The sequence below is a fragment of the Plecotus auritus genome (assembly GCF_963455305.1).
Source record: "Plecotus auritus genome assembly, chromosome: 2".
In the NCBI taxonomy this organism is placed as follows: Eukaryota; Metazoa; Chordata; class Mammalia; order Chiroptera; family Vespertilionidae; genus Plecotus; species Plecotus auritus.
Window position 1 is genome coordinate 183,093,029 of NC_137771.1, and position 13,456 is coordinate 183,106,484.

Consider the following 13,456-nt stretch of genomic DNA (forward strand, 5'->3'; position numbering starts at 1 on the left):
TGTTATAGAACTTGGTTGATTCTAAGGTGCAGCCAGGTTTGAAAGCCACTGTCACAGTGGAAGGGCCTTACTTTCTGATTTACCAGTGTTATGTATCCAATGAATCCAGTACTTGTGTCACATTATTAGATACTAGAGGCCTGGTGCATGAAATTCATGCACTCGGGGGGTCCCTCAGCCGGGCCTGTGTCCTCTCACAGTCCGGGAGCCCTTGTGGGGAGCGGGCCTAAGCCGTCAGTCGGACATCCTTAGCACTGCTGCAGAGGTAGTAGAGGCTACCACCACCACCGCTGCGCTCACCAGCCGTGAGCCCGGCTTCTGGCTGAGCGGCACTCCCGCTGTGGGAGCACACTGACCACCAGGGGGCAGCTCCTGCATTGAGCATCTGCCCCCTGGTGGTCAGTGCGTGTCATAGCGACTGGTTGTTTGCTGTTTGGTCAATTTGCATATTAGCTTTTTATTATATAGGTTGTTATAAATCACAGTCACCCACTCACTAGCTGTGCACTCTTGAAAGGGTCATTTAAAGTCCACAAGCCTCAGTTTCTTCTTCTCTAAAATAAGGGTAGTTATTACATTAGAGGATCATTGTGGAGATTTAAATAAAATATACAAGGTGACCAGGGCAATGTCTAGTACTCAACAAAATAAGAATTGTTGCAAAGGATGGTGGACATGGCCCTACTTTGCACATTTAGAAGTGGAGCTTGATCGCCTCTGAGTCTGGTGGTGGTGCTACCATGCAGGCTTTGAATGGGAGTTCTTACTGAGCTTGTGCTACTGGGCCCACAGGTGGTGCCTGAAGTAAGATAGGAGTGCTCTGAAGAAACCCCTCATTGTTTCTAACTGCGGTAAGATGAAACAGAATGGAGCAGTACCCACTTACTCCTCAGGAGAGAAAAACCCAGTCCAGAAATCTGTTAATAAGAAAACTGTGATAAAGTATCAAGGGACATACAAGAGAAAGTAACAGGCATCATATTTGAGAATTAGATGGTTTCTCTTTTTTAGAATTTTTATTTATTGATTTGAGAGAGAGAAACAGAGAGAGAAGAGAGATTTGTTGTTCCACTCATTTATGCATTCACTGGTTGATTCTTGTATGTGTCCTATCCAGGGATCGAACCCACAACCTTGGCATATTGGGAGGACAATCTAGCCACTGAGATACCCCACCAGTGCAATTGTTTCTCTTTTTTAAAGGGAAAGGCATTGCTGCTATAAACTCATAAAACAAGTCAAAATAAATGTGGGATGAGGAAGAACTTTCAGGGAAATCAAGAGCCAGCAATATCTTGCATTATTTTGCTTTTTTTTTTTGCTAGTAATTTTAAATTACTAATTATTTTGCTAGTAATTACAAAATTAAAAATAATACTTCTTTATTCCTTTTAAACCTGCTTACTTGAATATGAACATATGATGAATATATGTGTGTATAATGTGTATAAATGTATAAACATATATATACATGTATGTGTGAGGCATGTGTATATATAGTTTATATATAGTATATATCTATACATATAAATATCATATATGTATAGATAAATATTTGTATATATATCTATACGTATAAAAATCTACATATAGATATGTATTTCATATATTTAAATATAAATCAGAATTAGATCAATAGCACTTAGAACCAAAGGATTTCTGCTAGGATGAACTGTGGAATCTACAAAATGTGACAATAATCAAGAGTATAAATTCAAGTAAAATTACTCTCTTGTCCTCAGTCAAAATACTGGCTCTATACTACTCTCACACCAAGAGGACTCATGCTCCAAAATTTACTTTTATTAATTTGGCCACTCTGGCTGAGCTGAAAATCTGCCACTAAAATATAGGGTTTTTAAAAAATAATTAAGCTTCTCATAAAATAATTTGAATATAATTTATGTATGTTGTTAACTGAGCTCTTGCCTAATTCTAAACTCTCTTCCATTTGGTTGCCAGAGTGGCTTTTAGGAAACAGAGACCCAGTTATATTATTCCACTACTCAAAAAAATTTTAACAGTTTTAAATCAATGTTCTTAACTTGGCATTCAAATCTGGCCTTCACAAATCTGTCCTGAAACTACTCTCTGGTTTTAACTTTTCCTAAATGTCCTGTGATGCCCATATCCACATTTTTATACCCTGTCCCTTCTGTAAATACCTTTTCCACCTTATGTCCGCCTTTCAAAACCTATGCATTCTTTACACCCCAGCTCAAATGATACCTTCTTCAAAGGGTATCCCCAGTCTTCATTCCAAACACCACTCACATACTACTTTGACCTCCTCCCCACTCATTTTACTTCTTCTGCTGCATGCTTCCTAGAGTTTCATATTATTGCTAATGCATCAATTACACTTTTCCTTGTGTTAGCAAATGTTTGGGAAGAAATATTTACTTAAGGGAAAGTAACATAGACTTTTGAGCCAGACTAGACCGAAGTTAAAATCCTGATTCTTAGACAAGTGACTTAATTTTTCTGAATTTCAGCTTCCACATCGGTAAATTGGGAAAATATTACCAAATTTGTATGGATTGGTAGGAGATAGTATATGATAATATGCAATAAAGGTCTCCAATAAAGGAAAGCTATTATTACCACAGTGGTTCAGATCATCTCCCTGAATAATTCATCAACAGTACCTTACAGCATCTTATTTTCCAAAGTGTTTTCTGAATTGAATGGTAGCAGTCCAAACCAATGGCATCTGCTGCCTGGATCTCACTGAGCTATTAGTGTTTCAACATCTGTTTTGACTTTCAGAAAGAATGTCCATTTTTAGGCATCAGCAGCATTTTCCTGTGGCATTTCAACATGTCTCAATCTTGAAATGATTATAACTTGTGCTTGATTGAATCCAAATCAGCAATGCCATGGAGACCAGACCAGCCCACGAGCATGTCTACTTTACGTAGGCCTAAGAGAGCATAGCCCTCTGTACAAAGAGCCTGAACACCAAGGAACACTGTGTCAGCTTCTAATGACATTGCCCTTTGCTCAGATGTCTAAATAGTGTCAGCAGTGGAGCTTAAAAGGCTCTTAACTACCCAGAACACTGCAAAACAGGGAGAGCACAGAAAACCTGGTTTTCTTCAATATCTAGAGTGTTGGTAACTATACCGGATGCACTCAGAATGTATTTATAATAACAATTATAGACTCTATTTTATTGACTTCTAATTTCTTTGTAAACTTTTCCACCAAAAGAATCCACCCTTTTCTCCAGTAGGTTCTGATTTATTTCCTATGGAAAGCAAAATTTTCTAAACCACTATTTTTCATGAATCCTGAGTCCCCGTTTCAGCACCAAGGACAGAGTATCACAGGGTTTAATGCCCACCCATGCTAATTATAATTAACAAAAATTTAAATGTTTTAAAATTTTTGTTCAAATGTTTTTGGTATGATATACAAAGACTCACTAGGCTATCACAGCTCTCAGTGTAGAACTAAGGCAGGATATGGGCAAGATAGACAAGTTAATAATGATTATAACACTATATGACAAGTGCTATTACAGAGTTATGTACAAGTCACATGAGAACCAGGGGAGGGAATGATTAATTGATTGGTAAAGAAATGCTTTACAAAGGAGCTGATATTTGAGCTTGGCGCTGACAATTGAGTGAACTTTGCAATACAGAGAAGAAATACTATGAAGAGTACACAGTTTATTCAGGGATTTCTGGAAATTTGGTTTGGTGTGGCTGAAAAGTGGCAAGCTAAGGTTAGAATTAAGAAATAGACTAGGTACCCTGACCGGTTTGGCTCGGTGGATAGAGCGTTGGCCTGCGGACTGAAGGGTCCCAGGTTCGATTCCGGTCAAGGGCATGTACCTTGGTTGCGGTACATCCCCAGTAAGGGTTGTGCAGGAGGCAGCTGATCGATGTTTCTCTCTCATTGATATTTCTAACTCTCTATCCCTCTCCCTTCCTCTCTGTAAAAAATCAATAAAATATATTTTAAAAAAATAAATAGACTAGGTTACCACATATTTATATATTAAGATAAGGGGATTACATTTTATTCTAGAAAAACTGAGAGCCACTGAAAGGTTTTTGAGCAGGGACATAGCCTGATTAGACTTGTGTTTTAGTAAAATAGTTCATACAGCAGGAGAGAGAATATACTGGGGGAAAAAAAAGAAATGAGAGGGCAGGAGGGTAGAGTGATATTTATCTGTATGGTCCTGGAAATGAGGGGCTGCTCCATCATAACCAAGGTTAGACAGGGAGAATTTACTTGGCCCATCTCCCACCAATTGTTCACCAGTGTTTCACATGTGGACTTTGTTTCTCCAGATTCTTCCAAGAAGATAAAGGATGTCTTGGCTGAATTTAATGAGAGTGGAAGCCTCAAACAATGTGACTCACATGAGGTAAGGAAATTTCCATTTCAAGCCTTTAAAAACTCCATAATCCAGCTTTCTACAATTTGTTCTCCTCTTGGAAGTTTAGCTCACGTTGAAGAACTTGTTTCTCAACATATTTTTTCCTGTCTCAAGTGAGTTATTGGTGCTACCTGGAATTATACAGTCCCCAAGTCCATTCACCCTCTCATTGTCCTATAAACCACATCATACCTTCTCTCTTCTCAAATCTCTTACTCTTTATTCCTCCTCGTGAAGAGTACACAGTTTATTCAGGGATTTCTGGAAATTTGGTTTGGTGTGGCTGAAAAGTGGCAAGCGAAGGTTAGAATTAAGAAATAGACTAGGTTACCACATACTTATATATTAGGATAAGGGGATTATGCTTTATCCTAGAAAAACTGAGAGCCACTGTGTTTTCTGCTTTATGAAAAAATGGAAACAGCCCTAGCTGGTTTGGCTCAGTGGATAGAGTGTCGGCCTATGGACTAAAGGGTCCTGGGTTCAATTCCAGTCAAGGGCACATTCCCAGGTTGCGGGCTCGATCCCCAGTAGGGGGCATGCAGGAGGTAGCCAATCAATGATTCTCTCTCATCATTGATGTTTCTATCTTTCTCTTCCTCTCCCTTTTTCTCTGAAATCAATATATATATATATATATATATATATATATATATATATATATATATATATATATATAGAAGCAGTCAGAAGAGATCTTCCATAAGATCTCTACTTACCTACATACCTTTTCTCCTGTAACAAGATATGAAAACTCCATGCTGTTAATTCTAGCCCCTCTACTGTGCACTCAATCCTATCCTCTTTTGATCTATTGACAGGCATTGCTTCAGCAACTCTATCTATCTATCTATCTATCTATCTATTTATCTATCTATCTATCTATCTATCTATCTATCTATCTTCTATCTATTTCTACCTCTATCTCTTTCACATCAGTCTTCTATATATTTTATTTTTCTCATAAATATATTTCTCCTATATTAAAAATGTTCTTCAGATTCCACTTCTCCCTCTAGCTACTATCTCATTTCCTTCCTGCCCTTTATAGGAAATCGTTTACTGTGCAAAAGATTTGTCTGTACTCATTGCCTTCAATTTCTCTTCTTCCCACATTCTTGAAAGCTTTGCAATCAGCATGTAGCCCCTACTCCTCCTCTGAAACCACTAGCCTACAAAGCCAAGGATCTCCATGTGGCTAAACTCAATCGTTACTTTACTCAACAGAATTGGTTGAGTAAAGTATATTTGGACATGGGTGGCCAAATTCTCTTCCACTTTCTTCACTTGGTTTTCAGGATACCACAGTCTCCTAGTTTTCCTCCTGGTTTAAAAATCAAATAAGTATCTCAAACTTAACATGCACTAAACTAAGCTCCTTGATCTTCTTCTGTGTAACCTGTTTTCCCAGCAGTCTTCCCATTTCAGTAAATGGCAATTCCATTTTTCCAGTTATTCAGCCTAAAACTATGAAGTCATCATTGACTTTTCTCTTTTTCTCACATCCCACATTCAATTGGCCAGCAAACCCTGGCACTTCTACATTTAAAATATACCCAAAATCTAGCCACATCTCACCACTAGCAGTGCTCCCACCCTGGCCTGAGTCATCACCATATTCTGCCCAGATTATTGCAGTAGTCTCCTAACTGGGCTCCCTGTTTCTACTCTTGACTTTTGAAGTCTATTCTTCACATGCATCCTGAACAATATGCTAAAACTTAAGTCAGATCATGTCACTGCTCTGCTCAACAATCTCCCATGGTCCCCCCCCCCACCCCACCCTGCAACCGCTACTCAGAATAAAAGTCAAGGTCACCACAATTTGCAGCTCCCCCTACGCTATGACCCCATCTCTTGCTACTCTCCTCTCCTCATTTCTGTCTAGCCATATTAGCCTACTTCATGCTGTCACATAAGCCAAGGCTGCCCTAACCTCAGCACCTTTGCACTTGCTTTTGCCTCTTCCTAGAATGTTCCTCCCTCAGATAAACATATTGTTCGTTTTCTCACCTCAAGTGTTGGCTCAAGTCATTTTCTTAGTGAATATCACCTTCTCTATCCCCCTGCTCTGCCTCTTTTTCTTCCTTAGTACTTCTCACCATCTGGCCCACTATGTAACTCACTTATTTGTCTATCTCTGTATAGACACTTATTTGTTCACTGCTGTGTCTCAGGGGCCCAGAAGAGTATTCAGCACATAGAAGACACTCAGCAAATGTTTGTTGAATAAATGGATGAAGGCAAGGCCTCTCCCACTTTCAAATTCAACTCATCTAACATTTCTTGAACATCCAGGCACTACAGAACATATAAAGATGAAAAAGCACAGTTTCTCCATTCTGGAACTTACTTCCTACTGACAGGGTCAAGTTTAAGAGCCATGACCCTGGACTCACATGGGGTTTATGTTAGACCCCTACCTCTGCTGCCAATCAGCAATGTGGCCTTGAATAGTATTTTACCTCTTTGAGCCTCAGTGTTTCATCTGTGACCTGAAGATAACAATAGCAACAAAAAGGACCTTGAAATTTGCAGATAGTAGATTAAATGAGATAATGTTTGCAAAGTGTCTAAAGTTTCAACAGGACACTTAAAAATGTTACCCATCACTATTCCCCTTCTGTCCCAGTTCCCCAGAATGTTTTCAATCAACTCCTTCTTCCCTGTTCCTGGTTCCTGTTATGAGGGCCAGTAGCGGAAAAGTGACCAATCAGCCAGGCAAACTTGAGAAAAGGCTGGCCACTTATTCATATTGTCACCCTTTCAACAAACTTTGAGTCAACATCTCTGCTGGGCACTGGGCAGGAATCCATAGAGCCCATGCTCTCTAGGTACATCTGGGAGGGACGTTGGATAAAATGCACCCGTCATCAAGAGAAGAAAGCCAGAGGAAGGTTGCTGGAACTGAAGTATGCACCATTTCAAAAGACATTCCTGAAGAGAAGCCATGCGGGGAAGATGGCAGAGCCAACAAAGAACTCTCAGCCTTCCCCCACCACTGCCAGCCCAGCTCCAAAAACACAGGGAACAAAGCCTGGCGGGGGCTGCTAATCAGCCTGTCCGCCCTGAAGCTGGCAAGTGGGAGGGGAACAATTTGCTCAGGGCCACCCAGGGTGTGAAGGCCACAGGAGCTTTCAGAAGCAGGGAGCAGCAGCTCAGCTGTTATGAGCACTCTGCCGCCCCCACCGCCATCCTGCTGGCCCCCACTCTTTGTATGTGCAGCACTGCTGTGTCCCAGGGGAGTTCTGTCACTCTGATTTCATTCCCTTTCACAGTGTGGCTGACTTCTAATAGGTGTAATGTCCTGGCATGGGGTTGGAGAAACAACAGGGTTTAATTTCTGTTAAGCTTGATGGCTTACTGCTGCTAAAATGTCTCCATGAGAAACAAGCTAGCTGTCGGAAGGGTCAGGTGACTAGCAGAGCGAGGTGGGGAATAAAAGTCTGTAGAGTGGCAGGGCCGCACCTGGCCATGCACAGCATGCCCTGGCCCATCAGCATCGTGTAGTTCTCTGGAGAGCAGAGTGCAGCTGAAGACAGTCAGGAAGTGGACAAGAGCATCGAAACAAAAGGGACTCGATGGCTTGGTGGCACTGTGACCTGAAACTAATACGCACCTATACACAAATCAGTTCTGACACCGCTTTATGACTTTGAGCAAGTTATTTATGTTTCAGAATTTTTTTCATCCACTAACAGCAGTAACAGTCCCACCTCCCACTATTGTTTTTGGACTTAAGGGAGACCATGCATGTAAAGTGCCCCATGCACGGTAAACTCTCCATCTAGCTCCCTTCCCTTCTTAACCACTGTAAGAATGAACACACTCTCCTTACACAGGTTGCAGCAGCAATTGCCCAGCTATATGGCATATGGATCAGACCTTACATGAAAGTTGCAGGAATTTTTTTGGTGTGGTGGGTAACAGGCTTGAACAATGTCAGAAGCTATGATATTACTCCAGGGCTCAGAGAATTGCCAATGTGCCTCATAGCAATTAGTTATCTGGTTTGGATGTAGTACCTAGCCCAGCCGTGGGCAAACTACGGCCCGCAGGCCGGATCCGGCTGTTCTATCCGGTTCTCTTGCTCTCCCCTCTGCTCCTTTACTTTGAATTTATATTAGTTCACACAAACACTCCATCCATGCTTTTGTTCCAGCCCTCCGGTCCAGTTTAAGAACCCATTGTGGCCCTCGAGTCAAAAAGTTTGCCCACCCCTGATAGCCACTCACGACCCATCAGAGATATTTACTAACAGCTACTCTGAATCTGGCATGTGCTCATAAAGATCCTACTCTCTCATAATCCATGTATCATTTTGACAATTGCACAGAGTCACATTTCTTGGCTACTGAAATTGGGGTGTCTAGAGGGAGTGGCAGGGAACATGATGTCAGCACTGGGACCTGTGGCAGATACAGTAACAGGAGCACTGGACGAGGTGTCAGAAGATCTGGCTTCTGGTTTAACTCTGCCACTAGCTAGGGGGTGGGGTTAGGGGTACAATCACTGAACTTCTAGGCCTCAGTGGTGTGAGGAGATCTAGTCTCCTCTGAACTGTTTTGATGTGAATGCTCTGTGTTTCCAGGCTTATTTTATACCACCCTGTTCCGTGGGATAGGAACATAAATAATCGAACATGTGTTCATTCATTATTGTTTTCTAAGTTCTTGAAGCACTTTGTTCATTCTTTTCCTAGGGTATTCACCACTGTTGACCCTGTTTTAGAATTATTTCAATACCTTTACCATATATATATAAATATATATGACTGAATCTCTTGAAGGTATGGACCATGCTTAACTCATTGGTGTGTTCCTCAGTGCTGTCCAGCACTGTCTTACTAGTATACTTAGGCAACTCAGTTTATATATGAATGGACCCCACAATAATTGATGACAGCCAACTGTACCAATTAGGAATCTAACAATCATTAAAATACCCATCAAGAAACACTGTGTTAGGTAGTAATGGGGAAACAGAGATGAAATAAGACATTTCACTACCTTCCAGGATCTCTACATCTAGTCAGGAAACAAAGGTATATCACAGACAACTATATATTAATAGAGGGCAGCAGATATTAGTGTCCCAAAACAGAACCAAGGTGGAAAAGTACAGCAATTCAGGCGCAGGAGGTCATGCCAGGACCCCTGGAGAAGGTGGAATATGGATCAGACCTTAAAGGATAGCTAGAGTTTTAACAGGTAGAGACGGAAACAGTTCATGCAAAGCGCATGGACGGTTGGCCAGAGAAGAACACAGAGATCCAGGTAGAAAGCATGTGGAGGTATACAAAGGCGCTAATAGGAGAAAAGACCAGAATGGTCTCAGAGCTTGAAGTAACTACAGATCTAGGTTGGAGTGGGATTATGGGAGGGCTGTGAATCCCAGACTCAGGGAGTACAGAGGAGATCATTGTACTGTGGAAACACTACATGTTAGACCTTCTATTTACATCGATCTTTATTTCATCCAATTTCTTTTTTGTGTTTGATTTTATAGAGTGAAATAGAGGAGCACATAGTACATGTATATAATTTATAAGTAAAGATAAATGGGAATGTTTGCTTCAAAATGTTATGGAGGCACACATAATTTTAAAAATTTGGAGAGAGACAACCGATCTCAACTCTCCTATGGGCAATTAGAAGCCATGGAGATTTCTGAGTAGGAAAGCACTCTGCTTCAGGAAGGTCAACCTGGCAAGGAAGGATAAGATGGGAAGGCCAGCAGATAGAGGTGGACGTAAGGAAGCCTTTGAGAGGTATTGCCACGGTGCAGGTAGGATACGTGCAACAGAAGTCTGAAATCAGGGTCAATGGGGCCTGCAATGGTCCCCTTGTCAGGTTGGTGGTAGATGTGCAATGGACACAAGCAGACCTGGATGTGACAGACATTGCAAAAGAACAGCAGACAGAAGGGAGAGACAAGAACTAGTCTCAGACTGCTGGGAGTTCAAAGCTGAGCCTGGGATGCTAGGAGAATAATGGCATTATTGACATTAACAGAAACTGCTGGAAGAGGAGCTGGTTTAGGGAGGAAGCTAATTGAGGTTTAGAACTTGAGGTTTCCTAGCCCAGCACTCACAATATGCTGAAGAAGAAACAGAGTTTAAAAGAAAGGAGAACCAGCCAGGAGATCTCCTAAATCTCACACTGACCTCGTTTGACAGTCTTTCAGCTTTGTTTTTGGGGATTTGTTGTTGTTGTTTTGTTTATTTGTTTTTAATATATTTTATTGATTTTTTTACAGAGAGGAAGGGAGAGGGAGAGAGAGTTAGAAACATTGATCAGCTGCCTCCTGCACACCCTCTATTGGGGATGTGCCCACAACCAAGGTACATGCCCTTGACCAGAATCAAACCTGGGATCCTTCAGTCCACAGGCCAACGCTCTATCCACTGAGCCAAACCAGTCAGATCTCAGCTTTGGTTTTTAAAGAGCATTGCAATTAGGCTTTGTTTAATGTTCTTTTTATTAAATCACTTAGTACAGTCTATTTTCCAGAAATATTTTATGCTAATAGTTTTTAATTTGATGCTAACCAAAAATGAAAAGATTAGCAGGACATTTTGGAACTCAAAACTGCATTTTAAAATAGTACTTGTCAACTGAAAGAGCACAAAAGAAAAAACAATGCAAAAAAAAAAAAAGCCTTTTTAAAAAAAAAAAAAAAAGAATAACAGTGCTGTCAGTAAATACTTAGTCAAATCAGAGAACCAAAATATTACCAGACCATGGAAAATCAAGAATTTCAAGAAGAAAAGTGAATGGAATGCTACAGAGAAGCCAAAGATGAGAAAGTCTAAAAGCGACAACTGCATCTGTGACCTTCAGGAGAGCAGGGCCAGAATCCAAAGCGAATGAGATTAAGCAGGTGAGGAGCCTAATCTGGTCTGTTTGGAGGAATTTGAAGGGAAAGGGAAGAAGGACAGGCTAGTAGCTCAACTAGCCAGCAATTTCTTTGGAATGTGACCTTGAACATGCTTGCAAGTAGAGAAGCAGATGCTGGGAGATGCCATCAGAGGCAGGGAGGGTGGAGTCAAAGGTCATGTTGGGTAGAAAGTAGGAGGGAAAGTTTTTGCACCCGCATACTGGGAAATGGGAGGTGGATGTGTGAGGAAAAGACATCTGTGCTGATAAGGCTGTGGAGACAGAGATGGACAAAAAGTGGATGAAACAGAGAGACACAGAGACTCAGAGGCTGAAAAGACTGGGAGGGAGGCAGAGATTGGTAGCTATTGTAGGAAATATGAGTCCAACATTTGCTTAGAAATCCCTTTATCTGGTAAGAGCCTATATTATCCTCTCTCCTCCAATCTGCAAAGGAGATATATAGACTAGCTCTGCCTGGGGTTGAATAGAACTGCCTGTGACTTCCCAATGGGGTCAGGAGAGCATCCCTTGTTTTTAAGGCCAAGACTTTGTATCCCACACCTGAAGGTACCCAGGCAAGCCAGCTCCTGGTTCTGGAAAGGCTCTCAGAGCTTCCCGAAAAGACAAGGGGTTAAATGCTATCAACATTTTAGAGGGAGAGCCAAGTAGGATCCCAACCAGGGATTTTATTCTCATGACTGTTATTATTCACAAAAGCCTGCACAGCAGATCTTGGAGTAATGCTTCCTCAAATGAGCTCCAGGAGCATCTGCCGATTTGATGAAGAATCTGATGCCATCAAAGCAGGAACCAGTGATGACTCACTGCAAACTGTTGTTGAGTATTGCTGAGTGCAGCAGCCCTCCCTGGCATGGTCGCTCCCAGCCTGGGCCCAGGAGCCCAGAGGCACTGAGAGAAAGACAGCAGGGAGAGGCTCTAGTTTGGGGCATGTTTCTCGATTCTACCTTCTGTCCTTGGCTTCCTGCTCTTCTCCTGGTGCCTAAAACCTTCACAAGGACATGTTTTGAGAGTAGCTGAGCCAGGCACATACCTTCCCCCCTGTTAATCTTGAGGTTTGTCCAGCGAAGATCAGTTATGAAAAAACAAAGGATGGAGCCTGTCCTCTTTTCTTCTAGCTCTCTCCTATTTTTTTTTTTTTTTGAGACCTAAATACTCAGGAATTATCTTACTCACAGCACAAGGAGAAAATTGACATATCACAGAAAAGCCATTCTTTTACACCGTGTTTTCAACGGCATGCTTCATCTTAACCAGGATTCCAGGGCGCTGACCTAGTCTTGCTCATTGGAGACCAGTCCTTCCCAGGGGTCTGCATGCAGGCAGAGCCCTGCCCTGGGGCCTCCACGCCCAGAGCTCACTCTCCATCACTCCCTTTTCTACCTAAATTTAGCAATGTGTTGTTACAAAAGCCTCCTGTGGTTGCCTGCCCCACTAAGCCCTGCAGCCTCCAGTGTTTTCTCTTCACCTCCCGCACCTGCTTCCTGTGCCTGTGGTTCTCTGTCACCTCCTGGCCTTTTCATTCCTGCCCCCACCAACCCCCCCACTTCCTTCCACTTTCCTTTTCATTTCTCTCACCTGCCAGCTCCCGTATTCCTTTCCTTCTGTGCCTCCTCTCTGTCCTTGGAGTCTCTCCACTGACTTTGCCCTTTTTGTCCCTTTTCAGACAATCAGCTATGACGTCTTCAAGCTGTTCATGAGGGCATACCTGGAGGTGGACCTGCCCCAGCCACTGAGCACGCACCTTTTCCTGGCCTTCAGCCAGAAGCCCAAACAGGAGGTCCCTGACCACCCAAAGGAGGGGACCAGCAATAGTGAGGCCAGTGCCCCAGGTACATGGATCAGCATTCTATGGAAGAGAGGTTTTGCAGCTCTAACCCACTTGCCACAGGCATAGTCATTTCCCATATGGAGTATGACTGGGGAACAGGGGCCAGACCTCCTGTCTTCACCGGACCTCACAGGAAGCCCTGTCTGATGGATCTCTCAGTAAGGGGGCGGGCCATAATTCTTGCCACTCAGGATCAGAGGGAAGGATGGGGGAAGAGGAGCACAGGGAGAAGAGAGCCTTCCTCAAAGGCTGCCACATCCAGCTAGTGTGCCCAGGCTGCAACCAACCTGGGACTGTCACAAAGGTATGATATGGTCACTGTTTCCTGAA

General features: G+C 42.4%; 1 protein-coding gene across 11 annotated transcripts in view; it reads left to right on the plus strand.

Moving 5' to 3' along the window:
- DGKG (diacylglycerol kinase gamma) overlaps positions 1–13,456 on the plus strand; it is a 206,378-nt gene that overhangs the window by 54,565 nt on the left and 138,357 nt on the right. For all 11 annotated transcript variants that reach the window (XM_080655804.1, XM_080655809.1, XM_080655807.1 and 8 more), the window contains exons 3-4: positions 4,308–4,384; positions 12,962–13,127. In XM_080655804.1, the coding sequence (XP_080511930.1) occupies positions 4,308–4,384; positions 12,962–13,127 (243 nt within the window). The remainder of the gene's footprint in view (positions 1–4,307; positions 4,385–12,961; positions 13,128–13,456) is intronic.